At 40.8% G+C, this 21,281-nt stretch overlaps 3 protein-coding genes across 8 annotated transcripts; all 3 read left to right on the top strand.

The window, feature by feature from the left end:
* Window positions 1–539: 539 nt before the first annotated feature.
* On the top strand, window positions 540–8,643 carry LOC116211911. Of its 3 annotated transcripts, none has more exons than XM_031546450.1 (11): window positions 540–1,000; window positions 1,551–1,702; window positions 1,796–1,978; window positions 2,113–2,212; window positions 2,307–2,337; window positions 2,930–2,972; window positions 3,395–3,547; window positions 3,802–5,977; window positions 6,113–7,454; window positions 7,702–7,776; window positions 8,148–8,643. In XM_031546450.1, exons 2-11 carry the CDS (start codon window positions 1,644–1,646, stop codon window positions 8,210–8,212), a joined length of 4,227 nt encoding a protein of 1,408 aa, XP_031402310.1. In that variant the 5' UTR covers window positions 540–1,000; window positions 1,551–1,643; the 3' UTR covers window positions 8,213–8,643. The 3 variants fall into 3 exon arrangements, with proteins under 3 accessions (XP_031402310.1, XP_031402311.1, XP_031402312.1); XM_031546451.1 differs by having other exon boundaries at window positions 1,522–1,702; XM_031546452.1 differs by lacking the exon at window positions 540–1,000 and adding an exon at window positions 1,234–1,278.
* Window positions 8,644–9,236: 593 nt separating this feature from the next.
* On the top strand, window positions 9,237–12,821 carry LOC116211913. Its single transcript, XM_031546453.1, has 5 exons — window positions 9,237–9,769; window positions 10,318–11,106; window positions 11,387–11,626; window positions 11,809–11,900; window positions 11,989–12,821. The coding sequence occupies exons 2-5, from the start codon at window positions 10,402–10,404 to the stop codon at window positions 12,617–12,619; spliced, it is 1,668 nt and encodes a 555-aa protein (XP_031402313.1). The 5' UTR covers window positions 9,237–9,769; window positions 10,318–10,401; the 3' UTR covers window positions 12,620–12,821.
* A 4,662-nt stretch (window positions 12,822–17,483) lies between these two features.
* On the top strand, window positions 17,484–20,631 carry LOC116212015 (25.3 kDa vesicle transport protein). 4 transcript variants are annotated; one of them, XM_031546586.1, is made up of 7 exons: window positions 17,484–17,640; window positions 17,828–17,919; window positions 18,105–18,317; window positions 18,649–18,809; window positions 18,940–19,086; window positions 19,420–19,496; window positions 20,184–20,631. In XM_031546586.1, exons 3-7 carry the CDS (start codon window positions 18,130–18,132, stop codon window positions 20,265–20,267), a joined length of 657 nt encoding a protein of 218 aa, XP_031402446.1. In that variant the 5' UTR covers window positions 17,484–17,640; window positions 17,828–17,919; window positions 18,105–18,129; the 3' UTR covers window positions 20,268–20,631. The 4 variants fall into 4 exon arrangements, with proteins under 4 accessions (XP_031402446.1, XP_031402448.1, XP_031402447.1 ...); XM_031546588.1 differs by having other exon boundaries at window positions 17,828–17,998; XM_031546587.1 differs by lacking the exon at window positions 17,828–17,919.
* The last annotated feature ends 650 nt before the right edge of the window (window positions 20,632–21,281 follow it).

Raw genomic sequence — 21,281 nt, 5'->3', positions numbered from 1 at the left:
TTTTTTCCTTTTTCCCCTTGTAACAAAAACATAAAAAAGCCTCTACTCACCGAACAAATTCTTTTTTCTCGTTCCATTGCCAACATTTAAAAAAAGAAAAGAAAAAGAGAGATCTCTTCCTACATATGAAAAATTAAATACGGAGACTTTCCACATATAATCAAGGAAAGACTTTGGGACAAGGAAAACCAACAAAGGGACAAAACGGTAATTCCACCTCACGCAATCTTTCTATTTTAATTCCTAAAAACACCTCACACAATTTTTTTTGATATGATTCTAGTATTCGAAAGTTCAACTAAATCCCGACTAATCTAATCGAGCTTGATCGGCCACTACCAAATGTGAATTTTCTACATTTATAAAGATTTGAACTCGATATTTTATTTAAGCGTAACAAATCTCGAATCGCTTGAATCCACTCACGTTTTTAAACACCTCACGCAATCAAAAAAGCGGAAGAGAGAGAAAATAGTAAAACACACTCTTCTCTCTCTAATCTCAGCTTTTAAAGCTCACAAATTACAAAACAGAAAAAATCCACCAACGAGTCTCTCTCTCTCTCACTCTCTCTCTGCAGCTCACAACAGACAGACACCCTGATCCCCTCTCTCTCCTGTCTGCTTCTTCTTCGTCCATCTTTCTCTCTCTACTGCTCAGCTCAGCACCGTAGAGAGAGAGAGAGGGACGGAGAGAAAGAGTGTGGGTTCGTTCGGGAAAGCTACATTTCATTCGAGGGGGACGAGTAAAGCACAAAACATCCACTGCTGTTTTTTTTTGGTTACTGTTTAGGTTTTTTTTCCACACACACACACATATATATATGGAAAGAGAGAGAGAGAGAGGGAGAAGCTGAGAGGTGAGAGAGCAGAGGTTTCCGTTTCGTTTCCGCATAGGGGCTGAAGCGTCGGGGGATCCGATTGGCGGAGCCGGAGACCGATCTTGCCGTTTCGCAGCTCAGCTCCGGGGATCTGCTCCTCCGCCACGATTACTGTAATCGGTGAGGGTTTCTGTGTCTCTCGCGGCAGTCGCATTTGGTCCAGAATTTCTTTCCCTCTGCTTCCTGCGGGTGAATGCGTGACTGATTTGATTTGAGCATTGAAAGTTTGGCGTTACTTAATGATATGATTAATCTGCGGGGGAATTGGGGTTTGCCCTTTTGAGTTTGGACTTTTGTGGAGGAATCAGATCTGAGCTATCTTCCGTTTCCAATTTCACGAGCTGTGGTGTGGGTTTCAGGCTCAGCTGCATTTCGCTTTGTTAGCTGGAAATCTTCAGGTTAAGATCTGCCATTTCCAGTTCTTTGGCTCAAACACTACTGGACATGGAATCATTGGGTTTTCTAGTCACTGATGTCGGTGATTTTAGCTATGGCGATTCCCTAGGATGCTGTAGTTTAGTAGAAGTTCATCTGGGTCTGTTCTCAATTTTGCACTTTTGGGTGCTCTGCGCTGATCTTTTCTTTCTTTCTTGTTCAATGTAACTTCTCCATTGGATGCTGCGGCTGCGTTGCCATTAAAGCTTTTTTTTTGCCCCCTTTATAAAAATAGCATAAGAGGGATTTGGGGCAGCTTCCTCGGAAATGAACTTCTGAGTACATGAAGAGGTCCGAAGATTAGCAGGCTCGGTAAACATCTGGGAAAATGAAATCGGACGTTCCTCTCGACCATGCGGTGTTCCAACTCTCACCAAAGCGTTCTCGGTGAGATTGAGTTGTGATTGATCTGGTTGGAATTAATTTCTCCTTATATATGCACCTATTGTTCTGATGGTTTGCTGCTTTCCCTTGGTGCAGATGCGAATTAATTGCATCCTGCAATGGACGGAGTGAGAAGCTCGCATCAGGTCTCATAAAGCCTTTTGTGACGCACTTAAAAGTTGCCGAAGAACAGTTCCTACAAAATGTCCAATCGATTAAGCTTGAAGCTGGGAAATTTAATGATGGTGAGAAATGCCTCACGAAGGGAACTCTTGAGAGGTGACAATACCCTTCCTTGAATGATCATTGTAGTTGTTTTTGGAAGATTAAGCTTAGCTACTTGAGATTGCATTGCACCTTCATATTTGGCAAGTACCATTTTTTTGGATCTGAATGCCTCCTTTTGCTTTCAGGTTTGTCCGATTTGTTAGTACCCCCGAGGTTTTGGAGCTGGTTAATACAATTGATGCGGAGATGTCTCAGTTGGAGGCTGCCCGAAAAATTTATTCACAGGTAATAATTGCTGTTATCGAATTTGAAAACTTTTAACATAAAGTTAGATTGCCACTCTTTCATGATTTTACTGATCTTGGGAAATTCACATCAGGGTACAGGGGACCAACATTCCTGTGATTCAGGTATGATGGATATAAGCATGTATTTTGTTTTCCTTTCCTGGAACTGGTTAATTGTGTAAGCAAGTGAGTAGAGCTTGATTATGAAGTAGGGGGTTTGATATCACGATGTATTCTGTGTTATTGCTCTTAGCATGAATTCACGATGATAAAATCCATTAATTTTATAATGAGTTTTGAGGATTATTCTCATTGGTTTTGGCATTTTAAGTCAGTGTAGTTTTTGATATCCTTCCTGTGTGTTTTTTCATTTTTTGTATAAGTGATACCTACCAATTGTTTCTGTTATATGGGCAATTACTGCAATCTATTTTTGTCTATGCTCTGAGAATGCTGGGCTGCGCACTCTTTCTATTAATTGACTATGATATTTCTATTTGCTATGCCCCTATTTAATGTCATCTATCTTAGGTTTAAGAGCAAGTAACTCACTTCTATTTATACGTACTTCTCAGAAACCATGAGCTTTTCAGGACTTCCTTAGTTCTATTGGACTAACTGTTCAATTAAGTGACTCTGTCCAACTTTGATTTAAGTAGAAGCCTGCTGTTTTGCTAATAAGCTTACAATTTTACATTTTGATCGCTTGCTTCAGGTGCCAACGAAGCGGGAATTGCTGCTGCGGCTGATGCTACAAAGTACTATTCTTCTGCTTTATTTTTCGAATCCTTACTGCTATATGCAAATTTACATTCTGCGGTATCTTGCTGTACCTGTAGCAGCACGAGTGGATTTATGTCTCCCAGTTTAGTCATGATTTTTTGCGGCGAAACTTGATTTAAATTGATCATTGAGTTTATGATATGCGACATTATGTGGTCAGGCTGGTGCAGTTCGCGAAAAGTGAGTGTTTCACTATCAATGGGATAGGCATATATTAGCTTTCTTTAGTTGCGCTCATTGCATGATGTGGCACTATCTGATGATGACAATAACATTTGATCAAAATGGGAGCAGTATTTTGATCCTGTTTTTGTGTATATGGAAAGTATTATCATCTTCTTGTTAAATATTGAGCGGCAATCTCTCAATTGTATAAGCATTCGTTTTGCTCACCCAGGAAGGAACTTCTGAGGGCCATTGATGTGCGGCTTACTGCAGTGAGGCAGGACTTGATAACTGCATGTGCTCGAGCATCAGCAGCTGGCTTTAACCCTGACAGTGTCTCGGAACTCCGTCTCTTTGCAGATTGCTTTGGAGCCTACCGCCTGAAGTAATAACCTGATTCTATGGTCTCTTATATTTCAGCTTTTTTTAATTGTTACTTGCCCTTTTCTTTTATATATATCTAGAGAAGAAAACAATCAAATGAATAAATCAATAGTTCCTTTTCTCTTCTCATCGTTGTTGAATCTTCTTTCTCCACTTGTAGTGTCTTATGTTTACGTAGGCAAGTTAGATCTTTCTAGCCAGATGGCCCATCACATTTTTGGCTCTAAATGATCTTCTATTCTCGTTTTTTTACAGTGAGGCTTGCACAAAGTTCCTCTTGTTATACCAAAGAAGACCAGAACTGATCCCCTCATGGAAGCCTAGTGTAGATGATTGTGGGGTCCGATCATCATGCGAGTCTGACATGTCTCTGGATGATCCTACTGAAGATGCCTATGATCGTCAACTGAAGTCAAGCTCAGCACCATCACTTCAAAATAGACAGTTGACAGGCCAAACAGCAAAATTGAATGCAGAGCAGTCTGATGTTGTCGTCACTCAGCAATCTAAGTTTGCTTCGCCTGCAATAGGTCACAGCATAAACCAGAAAGACTCAGGTGAGAAAAGTGGAAAGGATGATGGCTCACCAGATCCATTGATGATTCAGACAAGTCAGCCAGCAAGGAGGCTCAGTGTCCAGGACCGAATAAATCTCTTTGAAAGCAAACAGAAAGAGAATACTGGTGGTGGTAGCAGCAGTAGCGGCAGCAAGCTTGTTGCAGCAAAGCCAGGTGAACTGAGAAGGCTCTCCTCTGATGTTTCATCAGCACCGGCAGCAGTTGAGAGGGCCGTGTTGAGGAGGTGGAGTGGTGCAAGTGACATGAGCCTTGACCTGAGTGCTGAAAAGAAGGATAACAATAAGGAGAGCCCTTCTTGCACCCCTTCTTCTGTGTCCTCAGTCTCTCAAGCCAAAAGTACCATGCTCACTGGTGCATTTGTAGATAAGAGTCCAAAGGAGTTAAATGTTACTGCTGTTTCTGATAAAACTGATGTCAAGAATGTGGCGGATAAAGTTTCTGATGTTGGGATCAAAGATGAGGGTGCATTGCAACATATGGCGACTGGTGTATCGAGTAAAGAGGAGGAGAGGAGCACAAGAGGAAGCATCAACAGGACCGATCAATTGGCTGCTCATATGCTGAAAATGCCGTTCAGTGGTAGGACAGGGCAAGTTGGGAGCAGTCAAGATGGTCTGCAGAACAATGCCAGGGCCTTACTTGGAAGTGAGGAAGAAGAGGAGAGCAAAACTCACAAAGGTGGTTCTGAGGTGCGCGTGAGAGGCTGTTATCAAAAAGAACCAAAAGATCAGGCAACGATTGAAATTCAAACAGGTGGTCTCAGCAGGCCTATAGGAGTCGCATCCAATAATGAAACTGGAATTAGAACAGAGAATCCTGGGATGAAAAACGAGCCTGTGGTTCAATCACGTTTCAGGGGTCTCAGGGGCCATTCTCGATCCTTTTCAGAGCAGCTTGATGGTGGTATTAGACTTAAGGCCGTGGATACTCAAGAAAAAGGTATCAATGGCAGTCAGTTGGTTCCACCTCTACAACTGAAATCCCATGCAGGAGTATATGAAGAAACAGGTAAAACGGAGTTGGTGGGGCTTGGTAAGTTGCAGATCTCAGAGGAAGAATCTGCTTTTCAGAAAATTAAGTCCCAGAAATCAGTTTCATCTGTTCCTGAGCAGGTTGAGAGATCACAGGCCAGAAGGGATGAAATTGGAGTGTATGGGAATGGGAAATTTTCCCTCTCTGGTAGAAAGGCCTCAGAAAGTCAAGAAACTTCTCTGACACCTCCAACAGCGGTAGTGGAACCAATTCAGAGAGTAAGGCAATCAAAGGGCAACCAGGAACTCAATGATGACCTCAAAATGATGGCTAATGAACTTGAAAAGCTTTTTGCGGAGCACAAGCTCCGAGTCCCTGGAGATCAGTCTTCTTCTCGGCGGAGTAAACCTGTTGATTACCAGAAAGAGCAGGCAGGAAATTCAGAGAATCGAAACTCTGCAGCACCGGGGTTATTAGCATCTAGTCAATTGCCTGAGAAAAGAGTAGCAAGTGATATTCGTAGGGTTCCTAGCGGCACGTCAAACTTTAGCACTCCGCCATCCACGAAGATGATAGACAACAATCTGGATTTAAGTGATAGTTTGAGAAAAAACTTTTCTGAGCTCAATGATTCTAGAGGGAAGTTCTATGAGAAGTATATGCAGAAAAGAGATGCAAAGTTGAAAGAAGAATGCGGATCTAAGAGGGCAGAAAAGGAAGCCAAATTGAAATACATGCATGATAGCCTTGAGCGAAGTAGAGCTGAGATGAATGCAAGGTTTTCAGGGTCTGCAGAAAGACAAGATTCAATATCTGCTGCTTCTCGTCGTGTGGAGAAACTTAGATCGTTCAATTCGCAATCAAGTATGAAGAGGGAGCAGGTATCCTTATTTAAATAAATCAAGAAATTAATGATGGCAGTTTGATTGACTTTGATATTTTGAAGATGACAATAAATTATGGTACTGATATCTTGCTTGGAACTAACTATACCAAAGTTTTCCTTTTAACATCAGCCAATTGATTTTTTTCAAAGTGAGGAGGAAGAGGAATTTTCTGGATCTCTAGAGGAGAAATCGTATGGACCAGATAAATCATTTGGTGAAGAAGCTTTAGGTGATGGTGCTCCCAGAAGCACCCAGACTAAGAGGTCTCTTCCTAATCGTAACTTGTGTTCATCCACTGCTCGCACTTCAGCTGCAGCAGCGTCACGGTCATCAGTCAAAGCTTCCAATTTTTCTTCTGCTAGGCGAAGGGCACCATCAGAAAACCCACTAGCACAATCTGTCCCAAATTTCTCAGATCTCAGGAAAGAAAATACAAAGCCCTCAGGAGTTAGCAAAGTAGTGAACCGCCCCCAGGTGAGAAGCTATGCCCGAAGCAAGAGTACCAGTGATGATGTACCTGCTGCTAAAGAAGAAAGGACACAACGATCTCAGTTGCTGAGGAGAAGCTCTGCTGGTCCAGGAGAGTTTAAGGAGTCTTCTGTTCTGAGTGACGATATTTCTGTTTTGGCACCATTGGAGCTTGATAAAGAACAGAGCGACTCAAGGCCTTTCCTTAGAAAGGGTAATGGCATAGGTCCTAGTGTTGGAGCTGCTAAGCTGAAGGCCTCAATTGCATCTCAGCATCTGATGAATGATGAAGATTTCAATGACTCAAGCGTTGAGGTTGATGATAGAGCAGGCATGGTAGTAGAGAATGAAGAGGAAGAATATCAAGCTAAAGATAGTGAACATCCAAGATTGAGCCATGAATCTGGAAACTCTGGGAAATCGGGAACTGATAATGGAGATACCTTGCAGCCTATTTCTCAAGTCAACCCTGCTCTAGTTCCCGAATTGCCTGCTTCTGTGCCTTCAAAATTCTTCTCTGAAAGTTTAGTGCTGGACTCCCCAGGGGAGAGTCCAATCTCTTGGAACTCACATGTGCATCACCCATTTTCTTTCCCACACGAGGCTTCAGACATTGACGCATCTGTGGACTCCCCAGTGGGAAGCCCCGCATCATGGAACTCGCACTCTCTGGTACAGACGGAGGCTGATGCTGCTCGAATGAGGAAGAAATGGGGCAGTGCCCAGAAGCCAATTCTAGTCTCTAACTCCTCTCATAATCAGTCCCGCAAAGATGTCACCAAGGGATTCAAACGGCTATTGAAGTTTGGGAGGAAAAGTCGGGGGGCAGAGAGTTTGGTTGATTGGATATCTGCCACCACCTCTGAAGGAGATGATGATGCTGAAGATGGCAGAGATCCTGCCAATCGGTCATCAGAAGACTTGAGGAAGTCGAGAATGGGATTCCCCCAGAGTCATTCTTCTGATGATGTCTTCATCGAGAGTGACTTGTCCAACGATCAGGGTAAGCTTTTTCTATCTGAGCTCTGGTTAAAGTGAAACCATTCTGTTGGATGACTTTGGGATTTTAAATTTAATCATGTTTAGCATGAGGGAGAAAATGAATAACCTTTGCAGTATTTCTTAGTTCTGTTCTCTCTGTGCTATGATTTTTGTACCTTTTTATTTGTGTTAGTAATTTGCTTTGAGCGAGTGGGACTCGTATCTAAAGATCAATACTTGATGTTGATGGCTGTTTTGTTCTCTTTCAGCAAATAGCTCCATCCCAGCTCCTCCGGCAAACTTCAAACTGCGGGACGACCATATCTCAGGGAGCTCTTTAAAAGGTGACTCATTTTCTTCTTTTTTTAAGAAAAACCAAATAAAGAGTTGGTATTGATCTTAAGATGAGTTGCTTCGTAGTATATTCTTCCTTGTATGTTAGTAGCACAAAGCTTCTTTGCTTCATAGAGTGCAACTAATTGTGACCTGTGAACCGAGAGTTTATTTACACTTTCATGTGCGAAAAGTCCTTTGGATTTCATCTTTAGGATATAGATCTTTTCTACCATAGAAACTCGTAAACTGAAAAATAATTTTAGGACCGGACTATTTCTCCTGTTTTTCTTGGATGCTGTCCAAGAGGATAAGTAGGATATATCTCGTTATGTTTTGTTATTCTAGATAGGATACTTACAAATGGATTTCCAATATACAGCTCCTAGATCGTTTTTCTCTCTCTCGAATTTCCGGAGCAAGGGTAGCGACACGAAGCTCAGATAGTTCTTTCCACTCATAAGGCAAAGCGAGAACTCTTTCTAATCATCTCTGTATGACGATGGGATGTGAAGAGGCTGATGTGTAGAAGGTACGAATTGCTTCGAGATATATATATATATATATATATATATATGCCATAGTCTTCTATGCAAGAACTATGCCGGGAGTTTTTGTATATCTTTGTGAATTCAGGAGTGGACTTATATCCTCGTAAGATTTTAGTAGTCATAGGTACGTAGTCATGTGGAGATATTGTTGTAAATCCTGTACCGGGTGACGAGATTTGCCCATTAGGCTTTGGTGCTGCGCACCTTGATTTTGTTAGTCTATCTAGGTGCTATTTCACCCCTTCTGTCTCCCCTATCCTTCCCTCGTGTACATCAGGAATGGAACACTACTTTTAAGAGTAAAAATTGTGATGGCTTTGACACGAATTATGCACTCTGCTTCTTTTTCTTGGAGTTTCGGATCGAATATCTTCTTCATCGAGAGCAAGGCATGAGGGAAGTCTCATGGTCACATCGAAGTTGTTAGAATGTCACTGCTGTTCTGCCTCAAGAGTGGCCATTTGTTTGTTCCCTGCGAAGACAAAATGTCTACTGCTTGCAGTGAGCTCATGACGGTTCCAACTCCCAACAGTTCCATGACTTAACGTTGATAAATTAAACCCGAAAAAGGGGAGATGACGTACAATCTTCTAATTCGGGAATTTGCATTTTTTTTTTAGCATTTCTATTCAATCTGTTATCCATTCCATGGAACGGAGCACGACTTAACATTTTAGTGTTATGTCAAGTTTCTAGTAAAGATCAGAAACCGACGACCTTCCGTTCCATAAGAAAGTGGTACAATTGCACATATGGTCGGTTACCCTACTGGTGATACACCCGATCCGAGCTAATTCGAGGCAAACTAATGGGGGATAATTAGGTGCCGCAGGAGGTTATGGACAGGCCAACTCCCTCACCTTTCTCAATGGGTCCTCGTCAACCACCTGACTCTATTGCCCTTCGCAAATGTATAATCTCTCATTAGAGGCTAATCTTCCGCAGGGGCAAATTCGTCATCTCTTGATCCGCATAGAGGAAGCTGGGTAATGAAGATGGCATGGATGCCCCATAATCTGTCAGCTTCGACTTTAAGATTAGCCGTGGTTCGATCTTAGATTCTGATTTTGGTGAAACTGTACAGAAGCCGAACCTAGACGTGTTTTGTTTCGTTTTAGAATTTTTAGATCGGGTTATTGTTTTCTTGGTTGCATTGATTACCGTTGCCACATGAATTGATTTCACTTGGCTTCGAAGCTAACAAAAGGAGAGGATGAGGAGAAAGGCTACCTTTACCTTGTGGTTGATTGCTGTGGAATTGGTTAAAACTTTACTTTCATGCAAAGCTACTAATACAATACACACAATATAGGATCTGAAGCATCAGATTCAGATATAGGATGGATCTTCCTTTTGCAGAAGTCATGGTCGACGGCATCTCCTCGGAATCCTCCTCCCCAGCCATTTCAGCTTCGGAGAGCTGCTTAGTTTAATTGTCACTCTCCCCTTTCAGGTGATCGTCTCCCCATCTCAATGACTCCTATCTTCCGATTTGTTTAGTTAAGTAAAATCATCTTAGTTCTTCATTTTTGCTCTGTTTTTGTCGCACTTTCAAAGTCTGAAGGGAGGCGCAGGTTGGAAAACCGTGCGAGGGACTTGCTTTCGGGATTATACTGATAGTGACAACACCAAGGCTGTATAGAATAGAAGACAACTAACTAATATATGTGCATGCTTGGTATGAGGGATATGAAAACCGATCGAGCGGCTGAAAGTTACAATACCAAATAGGTCATTCGTTAACCGAAATGCAGCAAATCAACAGAGTGTCTTCATTGAGGCTAGTAGTATGTCATTCTTTATTTTTGTTTGCTGAGTGAGTTTTCTCTTTTTTGGGGATCAGAGGAGCGGTAGTTGCAGAATTAAATTCATAATGCTCAGTGCTGCCATTCATGTAAAATGGACTGCTGATGCCGAACAAAACCAACTACGATACGATTGCTCGACATACATCATCATACAGAGTCACCTAATCCAATGCTTCTCTGGACAATATGTCAGGTCACAAACCTCTCCGCTACCAACCAAACCAAAACACAGAAAGAATATAAAGGAGGAGGAGGAGGAGGAGGAGGAGCTGGAAAAATGGCTTCACTCATTCCCGGAGTCCTTCTAAAGCTGCTGCAGAGCATAAACTCGAACATGAGAGTGCGAGGAGAGTATCGCTCGGTCCTCCTGCAAGTCATCAGCATTGTCCCGGCTCTTAGCGGGCCTGACGACCTGTGGCCGAACCAAGGATTCTTCATCAAGGTCTCCGACTCGTCCCACTCAACTTACGTCTCCCTCTCAAGGGAAGACAACGAACTCATCTTGGGCAACAAGTTACAGCTTGGTCAGTTCTTCTACGTTGACAGAGCGGAGCCGGGCAGCCCTGTGCCAGTCCTTGTTGGTGTCAGGCCCATCCCGGGAAGGCACCCCTTCATCGGGACCCCCAAGGACCTTATGCAGATCCTGTCGCCCTCTGAGGGCCCTGCAGAGAACTATAGCAGTAAGCTGAGGGATCAGTGTGGGGAGGTTAAGGATAAGGATGCGTCCGACGGGTCGAGGCATCAGAACAGCAAGGTTGTTATCAAGAAGGAGAAGGTGGTGGTTGCTTCTAGGTATATGCAGGGACTTGTTGGGCCCACTAATAGTAACAAGATCAGTGATCAGGGTGACAGGAATGACAGAGAGGTTAACTATGAGAATGAGAATGACAATGGTGGAGGCGGAGTCGGAGGTGGACGAGGAGTTGTTCATAAGAAGTCTGGGTCCTCCACAAAAGGGAGGCAACAGGAACTTAAAAATCAGGTACGTGTTTTTCAGTTAACGATCGAGACTGTGTTGTTTTCATTTCACTTGAGAATTTTTTCAAGTCAAGTCTTTGTTCGGGAATGTTTTAGCATGTTGGTTCCGATTATACAATGGCGAGTATGAATTCCTCATCCGTAGCCCGTGACTTCTCCGGAAGGACAGAATTCATTTTCTTGGTAAAACTGGTCCGTCTGGTTACGGAAAATTTAAGAACAAGCATTAAGAATCATTTTCTACAGTGAGGAATGAACTCGCATAATTTTACCTAGAACTGCAGACATGCTCGTCCACTCTGACCCAGAGCCGTCCCGATGCAGCGGCACCAAAGCCAGAGACTGCCATACCCAATGGCACTCGGGAGGTCCTGGTGCCTCTCAAGAAAATGGGCTCAAAGCGTGCCATGAACAAGCAAGAGAACATGAACTCTAATTCTTCTTCGGGGAATAGAGATATCGTCCACTCTGCTGAGGGAGTGTCCTGGACCTCTCTTCCACCGAGCCTTCTGAAACCCGGGAAGGTACTTTATTCTCATTTCATATGGTTGAAGTACTTACCCGGCTTACTAAATATATTGTAACCTCTTGCCATTGTGAGGAAGGTACATATCTATCATCGATCATACATTCCGACGACTATTAACGGGTATCACTCCATTTCCATTAAAAATTACTGAGAAACTTTTGCATTGTAATATACAAGGCTATGCTGAAGAGGAGGAACTTAGCTTCTTTGGTTGCAGCAGACGCCCAGAAGGAGGCCTCAATGGCCGGGACTCTGATCAAGTGCCTCGGGTAAATACCTAAGGTTCGGTAATTCTGTTCATTTCATGATCACGAAGTTAGAATCGTTGTAATTTCCTTGAAACCTCCTCCTTCACAGGATGTTTGCAGATTTGTGCTCGACTACTTTGACACAGAGCCCTCAATCGAGCCTCAACAATTTCTTTATGCTCTACCACCTCCTCAACCAATTAAATGTCTTGGGGACGCCGGTATCAACAAGGTCGTCAGTGTCATCTAATGGATGTCTTGGAAATGGCACTGCTGAAGACACCGAGAAGCCGAGCAAATCTAGTAATGCAACAAATGCTGGGAAATTTGCATCAAAGTCACTCAAGCCTGGGCCGACAGGACCTAGCTCGATGGAGAAGCTCGATTGGGCAAGAGGGGATGGAACTAAGGACTTGAAAGACATGAGAGACAGTCTCCTTAGTGAGGCTGAGCGTTGGTTCCTAAATTTTCTCGAGGAAGCATTAGATGTCGGTTTCCGGGCGAACGCTCCTGACAAGAGGAACGGGAGGCGAGCGGGACCGAGCAACCACATTGCTGTCACACTGTCTCAGCTGAAGAATGCAAGTGAATGGTTGGACAGATTCAGAACCAAACTGGACCCCGATAACTCAGTACGGATAGAGGTTGTGGATCGGTTAAAGGGCAAGGTGTACAAGTGCTTGCTCTTACATGTGGAGTCGGCCACTTCAGCTCTTGAGAATCATTCCGCTCGAAGTTGATTAACTGGTCCCGATTGGTGTTTTCTGAATAATTTATGATCATATTTTAGCTCAGTGGTCATGTATGTAACTTATATGAATGTTGATTGCACAAACATGTTCAGAAACTGTATCTGATGCTTAGATAGTTCGGCTCTGCCCTCGAGCTTATGTCGGAACTCGAAGCCTACATCCTAAATAGATGCTCTTCGAATTCGGTATAGATGTAGAACCAATCCTTTTATCCTATATCACCAAAAAAATTGGCGAAGGCATGAAAATAGAACGTGTGTAATAGCAATTATAGTTAATAGATAAATCGGATAGAATTTACAGTTTTGAATTTTGTCGCACTTGCATACATAGATATATATATATATATATATTGAATATGTAGAGATATTATCGTATCATTAGACAACTACATTTTGTAAAAATACATATCGATGAAATATAAAATATCTACTCTGCCAAAAAAAAGAAAAATCAAATTATCTGTTAGTGAATTATTATGAGAAAAATATATTAAGCAATCGACCCGGCTCGACTGAATTAATCGGGGCCCAATTAGGCTTCTGGATACCAGGATTCAGACCGAAAAAAAAATATATATTAAGCAACAGAAAACATATATAACAATAAATCTAAATATATAAAAGTCCAAAAATGCAACCAGAAAGTATAATGATAAAATCATAAAACGCCACAATAACTTTTTAGATAAATCCAGTGCCTTCTTCAAAGACTTTTCACAAAAATAATTACGTCTCATTTAATTCTAAGCACATAGTACAAAGATAATCCATAAATAATTAATTTTAAAGAATATAGAGAATTGATACAAAAACTCATACACGTAACTGTGTGGAGATTGTTCTTATTTATAAATCATGATTACAATCAATATAAAAATAATAATACTACATAATAATTAACATCCCATAAATATAAAAGATTCCTCATAATCTTCTAGATCACATCAATCCCTATCTTTGATTCTCCAATAAGTTTTATCTATATTAGATCACTTATATGGTATAAATAATCTTGACTAAGCAATTTTCTAAAAATTCAAAATCTAACTCGATCCAGGAATACGGATTTAAAGTTCTTTTTAAAAGATGTAAAGTATTCTTGAGCCATCATCAACCAATCAATACATAAATTACAATTGATTAATTATAAAATATAAAAAATAAAAATGCACAATATGCGAATTTATTTCGATGATTCCAAACTTCTCAAATTCTCCCTATCTTTTGAATATTTTTATCTTAAATATCGAACATTATGTTTAATTAATTTTTTGATATACTCATGCAATGGGCGAATCTATACTTAATATTATCTTATCTTTAGGCAACTACAAGCTTAGACAGAATAATTGGCCGTGAAAATTGTAGTATCCATTCATTTACAAATAAAATGAATAATCAAATATATTATATTACGCCATTATATATATATATATATATGAGAAAATATGAAAGTTCCAGAGTTTAAAACCTTGTCGGCGGCGTGGGAAGAAGCTGTCCAATTTTAATGATGTGGCGACTGTATGACTTTGGAAAGAAAACTAGCTCTACAACCAAATTTTTGTTATCGAAAGAAAACTATGAGAAAACTATTAGCCTGTACTTATCTTTAAGAAATTATAAGCTTGGAAAGAATAATTTTCTGTGGAATTTTTAACCTAAAACAGCAAGCATTATTTAAAAATTTCCTTAATCTAGCATAACTTTTAAAATTTTCTAAAAAAAATATAAAATTTCAAAATCTTCCCTTATCTAGCATGCCATCTCCTTTAGTCCAAACTCTCCCGTCAAATACTTATGTGGCCGTTATATTTGCTACAATTGATCGTTATCCTCCACGTAATATTTACAAATTTCATAATCTAGCACATACTTTAAAAAAAAAAAATTTAAATGCATATCATTTCAAATCTTTCCTAAATTTAGCACTTCGTCACCTTCCATTCTCTGCCATAAATTGCTTACATGATTGTTAAATTTGACTAGTTGGCTGTTAATTGCCGCGTGTAACCATCCCATTGGTGGCTCATTTTTTTTCCCTTCAACTCTTCCCCTCTTCTTCCTCATCCCATGTTCTTCCTCTTCTGCCACTTTCATCATCACCGTCTCCATCACCGGCACCGTCAGACTTTCATCTCTTCCTCGGCCTTCATCCCTATTCCTCCTCCTTCCTTCGCAATCACCATCAGCTTCATCTCCTCCTTCAACTCCTTGTTCTTTGCTTCTGCTGTCCCTTGGTTCCCCTGAAGCCACTATGCTGCTGTCATACTCCCTTGAGCTCCATAAGTCGCTAGTGTTGCCCTATACTCCCTACCATACTGTGACTGTGCTTCTCCTCAAGCTTCTCAGCTCCCTAATGCTTGTCAACGCTACACTGCCCTCCCTCGAGCCCCATGATTGTTGGGCTATTGTCCAAGCCCCTCCCAAGCTCAGTCTACTGCTGTCGCTGCTCTTTTACACCTCCCTTTTTGGCTCCATGGCTATCACCATCTTCATCATCTGCCCTCTCTCGACTCCCATCACTCTTCCGACCTCCATCACCTGCCTTTTTCCTCTATTTCCTACCCCGAAGCCATCAGCTTCATCATCGATATCACCATCTCTTTTCTTTTGCTACTTCTTCTTTCTCTTCTCCCCATAGCATTCTACATATCCTATGTAGCCTTCTACATTACATCTCCTTTATGGCCTCCTATATTTCTTTCATTGCCATCTACATCACCATCATCTTCATTCTATCTCATCCCCCGAAGCCATCATTTTCATCATCGACATCACCATCTTTGTGTTGCTACTGGTGCTCCAGGCCCTTCCCTTACTTCTTGTTGCTGCTAAGGGTGGTCCAAGCCTCTTTTCTTGCTGCTAAGCTACTGTGCTGCTGCTGTCTAGTCCCTTTCGGGCCTCCCTGAGCTACTGCAGTTGCTACTTCTAGGGATGAGAAAGAACGGGTGAGGGGAAGAGGAAGAACAGGGAATGAGGAAGAAGGGAAAAAGAAAATGGGACGTCAATGGGATAGTTACACGTGAAAATTAACAGCCAACTAGTCAATTTCACGGCCACATAAGCAATTCACAGTGGAGAATGGGCGGAAGGTGACGAAGTGCTAGATTTGGGAAAGATTTGAAACGATATGCATTTTGATAATTTTTTTTAAAGTACGTGCCAAATTAGAGAATTTGTGAATATTACGTGAAGGATAACGGGCAGCTGTAACAAATGTAACGGCCACGTAGGCATTTGACGGGAGAGTTTGGATGAAAGGAGATGACGTGTTAGATAAGGGAAGATTTTGAAACTGTGTATTTTTTTAGAAAATTTTAAAAGTTCGTGCGAGATTAGGGAATTTTTGAATAATACGTGTTTTTTTAGGTTAAAAGCCCTTTGTTGTGAAAATTGTAGTAGATATTCACTCATACAATAATACGAATAGTCAAATATATTATATTACGCCATTATATAAATAAGAAATTTTCAGAGTTTAGATCCTTGATGGCAACGTGAGAAAATACTGTCCAATTTTAATGACGTGACAACGTGAGATACCCGAAAAAAAAAGAAAATAGTTCTATAAGCAAATTATAATTTTAGTTACCGAAATGAAAAAGGGAATCATAATTTTCCCAAGAAAACCATGTTAAATTATAGGGGTGTGCACGGATATTAGATATACTCGGAAGCGGTCGGAACCTATCCATTATGGTATAGTACGGGTAGTTCGTATTGAAAATAAGGTATTGTCCGGATATTAAAATAATGAACCAGTGAAAATCGATCGCTCCAGTAAAAATTGGTCTATCCATCTTCTCCCTCTCCCGCTCTTTGTTTTCGGCCTTATGTTTTTCTATTTGCTTCGTGTCTTGGCGTTCCCTACTCCAAACCAATGTCTCCCCTCCGTCTCCGCCAAGATAAACTTTCTTTTTTTTGTTGGTTTTCATTTTCCGGCGTCTTGGTGCAACGGCCGATGGGGAACCCAACAAAGGAATCGGGTCTTGGTTAGACTTATCACGTATCAATTGTTAGATCCGTTGATATTATTCTAATATTTTGGATTTCCAGTTTTGATAATGGTAGTGTCAAGTCTCCTATAAATTATGCACAAGAACTACTTGATGAAATGTTTCTTTTTAATATGGCTAAACACGTTTTCAGTTTTTATTAACTTTGAATGTAAGGATTGCTCTAAATATTATCATGTATTTGCATCGAGAACCGCTACGTACTTCGATATAGGGGCGGCTTTGCCGGCTTGAATTGGAAGGAAGGACTTCCTTTCTGATTGCTTTTTGAGAGGTGTGTCATTGGGTCGGTAGGGAAACTCGTAAGAAGGGGGATGACCTGTCGAATTCACATCAGATTCTTTCGTGCTCTTTCTTGGCTCTGTCTTGGCTCAGTAGGCTCTATAGAGATTCCCAGATTGGTGCAACAACATAATTTGACTTGGGGTGGTTTGCTGCTTAGTTTGCTATATCCACTACTTAATTTGACATTTTATTTTGCGTTATTATTGATTGTGGATGAAACATTTTTGATTTTATGTAGCGAGATAAAAAAATTTACAGATTCTAACAGGGCACCCATAACTTATAGAATAATACATGTTTCAGATAGATTTCGATTTCAGGATTCAACATGGAAAGGTCCGATTTCAAAATCTTAAAACTTGTCCTTTACATGGTAGGATCCGAGTATGATAAAAAAAAATATCCAGAAACCCCTATTAAATTTAACTTTCTATTGTATATACATCTTACAACATTTTCAGAACAGAGTCCATTAATGAAATTCTCAAAGAGAACTTTCTTAGCCGAGAAAGAAAACAATAATAATATTCAACATAGAGAAGGAAAACAATAATAATATTAATTATCAAAATTAGTATCCTCTTCTTCCTCAATAATAATTTCCATTTCCTCCATACAAAAACCCTATTTTAGCCCCTCTCTCTCTCTCTCCTGTTCGTCGCAGAGGGAGACTCGGCGATCATCGAGATCCTCAATGCAATAACTGGTACTTCCTCCACCTCTGTTAGATGTAATACGGCCTTTCAACTCCAATTCCTTCGTGTTTTTCGGCGAAATCGATCGGCAATCATGCATTTTGAATTTGGATGCCGAGATGCAATTCGATGAATTCCAGGATCTCTCTGATAGATCATGTGTGATTGTTGGTAATCGGCTAAATCCTGTGTCTGTAGGGGACGAATGCGAATCCGCAATCTGCAGAATTTGTAGAATTGCTTTCCGTAGTGATGGTGACTGGTTTTGCCTCTGATCTCCAAGCTTCGAGGTCGATTTTGTCTTGCAAAACCCTGAATTGAACTGATCGGGTGTGGAGGTTTAGTGTTCTTGCAATTTGACATGAAAAGGAAGGCGATATCTTATTCAGTGATGTATGCAAGGTGATGTGATATTCCATTCTTGTTTATGGAAGCTGACTTGAGTTGTGTTTCTGGATCTGTTATGTTGATGCAGTTTTGTTGGACACTGAGGAGGAAAGATGGTCAAGATTACTATGATTGCTCGTGTTACTGATGGTCTCCCACTGGCAGAAGGACTGGACGATGGCCGAGATGTGAATGATGCCGAGTTTTACAAGCAGCAAGTCAAAGCTTTGTTTAAGAATCTGTCCAAGGGACAAAATGAGCCTTCGAGAATGTCAATTGAAACCGGTCCTTACATTTTCCAGTATTCTCCTTGACCTTATCTTTCCATTCTGATGCGCCCGTGTTCAAAAATATATTATCAGTCGATTGGCGTCCAGGGGCTTTTTTTCCCAGTTGCTAAACTTGTTTGGTGTTGCCACAATTTGTTCATGTGGGATGTTAGATTTGACATTGGTAATTGGGCTGCTTTAGTTTCACAATGTGAAAGGATTTTGAGAGTCACCCATAGATATTTCTCCACCCTGAGGAATTGGGTTTTTAATTCTATGAAGATCTAGCCGTCAGTTTCGTTTATGCATCTGCCTGTACCGTGTATTTCTGTTTCTTAATGTTGCCTTAATTGGAACTGTCAGTTACATCATCGAAGGACGGGTCTGTTACTTGACTATGTGTGATCGTGCTTATCCTAAGAAACTCGCATTCCAATACCTCGAGGATCTCAAGAATGAGTTCGAGCGTGTTAATGGAGCTCAAATTGAAACTGCAGCCAGACCTTATGCCTTTATTAAGTTTGGTATGCCTCGCCTTTGTTTGTTGGCTTTAGTGATAACACATGAAAATGTCTGTGTGTGCATTGCTTCTGTTGCTGTTTTGGCTCCTTTTGACTTATCTTCTTTTGTTCTCTCTTTTTTTCTTTGTTTAAGATACCTTTATACAAAAGACCAAGAAACTATATCAGGATACACGCACTCAGAGGAATATAGCAAAGCTGAATGATGAACTCTATGAGGTCCACCAGATCATGACCAGGAATGTGCAGGAGGTTCTTGGTGTTGGAGAGAAGTTGGATCGTAAGATATATCCTCTTTCATTCCATTCATCTCAGTGATGTGATTTTTTCTTTTTGTTTTTTTTTGGGGATAAGTCAGTAATGTGATGTTGATTACAGTGTCTAAGCAATACTTATGGGTGAAATATCATATTAGGAATAGCATATCTTATCTATTGTGTGGAATTCTACAAACTTATGAGTCCTGTCTTTCATTGGTATCGAATGGAATTTTCTGTAAAATTGATGGGTGATTTGTTCCTTCAATGTTATTTTGAGTTGAGGTTGCATCTCTAGTGAGCCTCCTGACAATCTTGTCAAGGTTGTAATGTTGAAAGTATCTTCTGATTTGCAGAGGTTAGTGAAATGTCCAGTCGTTTAACGTCGGAATCGCGCATATATGCAGACAAAGCTAGGGATTTAAATCGGCAGGTCAGCTCCTTGTGCTACTCTGCTTTGTGTTTTTAGCATGATTGGTCACTTTTAATTGAAAGGATACCACACTATGTAGCTGCTTGTTGCTTTTGTAATGTCGAATTTGGATATCTTTCTTGCGGGTTAGATTTATTAGCAGGTTTAAGCATCATCTCGGTCCTTTTCCTTTTCCTGGGTTAGATTGGTTATTAATCTTAAAATTGAAGTTATTCTGGTAATCTCAAGAGGAATGACTACATTCAACTATGCTTTTGTAAAACTTCTCTTAGTTATCAGCAAATTGGTGTATATATTATTAATTTCTTTGTATGCATCTGCCAGTCTCTTGGGTATAATCTGATATTTGAACTCACATTGCATCCCCAAGGCAAGGGAATCATGATAAACTTGAACATTCTTTGGGTCCATGGCTTACAAATTTTATGGGGTCTTCTATGATGTCAGACAAAGTAAATTTAATAGTTGTTTTTTATGCTGTTTTTGCCTCATTTCCAGTTCATGTATTCCTTGTTTACATGCCAAATACGGAAGTAGAATAAAAATTCTACCCTACCTCCCAAGTGCAGCCTTGGTTCTTTCTCTGATGCAATTAACTTTGAGATTATCCCCGGTTGTCCAGATATAATCCTATATCGAGCGATTGGCATATACTGATTCACACCCAAAATTTACAATACCGTGCAGGCACTGATTCGAAAATGGGCCCCGGTTGCTGTTGTGCTCGGAGTTGTGTTCCTCCTCTTTTGGGTCAAGTCAAAGTTATGGTGAGAAGGCCGCCTTCCCACAATCCCTCGCCCAGTTCTTTTTGTCCATCGTTGCTATTGCGGGGTTCAGGGACTCTGAAATCGGGTGGAGGATCTACATAGAACAAGTCACATTTTGAATTCTCTTCTAGTTAAATCTCTCTCCCATTTGTATCAGACCTGGATTAATTGAGTCAGTAGTGGATATGTACGTGAAAGTAGCGAGGAGAGATTCTTTCTTTTATGACAGACTGAGGAACTAACGATCATTTTCGATGAGATGAGATTGTCTTCTATACAAGTGAACCTAGAAAACTTTTAAGACGTGTATGGTGATTCTTGTACCGGCAACAATATCCTCTGTAGTGGCAGTTGGTGGATTCCGTTTATGCTTTTTCCTTTTGAAGCCCTAATGTTGGGGAGGTTGTTGGCACTGGAATTATCGGAAATGACACTTTTGAGGTTCGATTGTAGGCATAGCCAGTGATATTGATCGGCCAATCGGTGCGCGCGCGCGTGTAGGTGGCTATGGCGTCTCACATGATATTTCAGCAGATACGATAGGTATTAGGTTGGGACTAAAGGACTACATGTTGGTCAATGGAGAAGTTCAAGGTTTAAATTCAACCTTTAATGCTATTGGAGGATCGATTTGCATATATACAGCAAAAGTTAAAGGGCTAATCATTCATTTGGTTGTAAATGGTATGCTAGAACAACATTTGATGTCAATTGTCTACGCACTTATCAAAAGAAGGAAAAAAAGAGAGAGAAGAAGATGTCAATTGTCTAAGCTCAAGCACAATTCACAAACAATACTTCCAAGTTGTATGGTCCGAACGAGACGGGAAATGAACTTGGTCGAAAGAGTGTTATCTAGTTGGATCCTCATTCTCTAAGATTGACATCTTCCCGCCACAGCTCAGGATACCTCTATTATGGACCATTTCCACAACAATGCAGTCTGTATTGCCAGAAACCTGCATTGCCATGATTTAAACATTCAAGCAAACAAAAGTGGAATCTGGTCTTGTCCCGG

This window comes from Punica granatum, chromosome 6, assembly GCF_007655135.1.
Source record: "Punica granatum isolate Tunisia-2019 chromosome 6, ASM765513v2, whole genome shotgun sequence".
Lineage (NCBI taxonomy): Eukaryota > Viridiplantae > Streptophyta > Magnoliopsida > Myrtales > Lythraceae > Punica > Punica granatum.
Note: the sequence above shows the minus strand (reverse complement) of the source record. Positions and strands in the feature narration are given on the sequence as shown.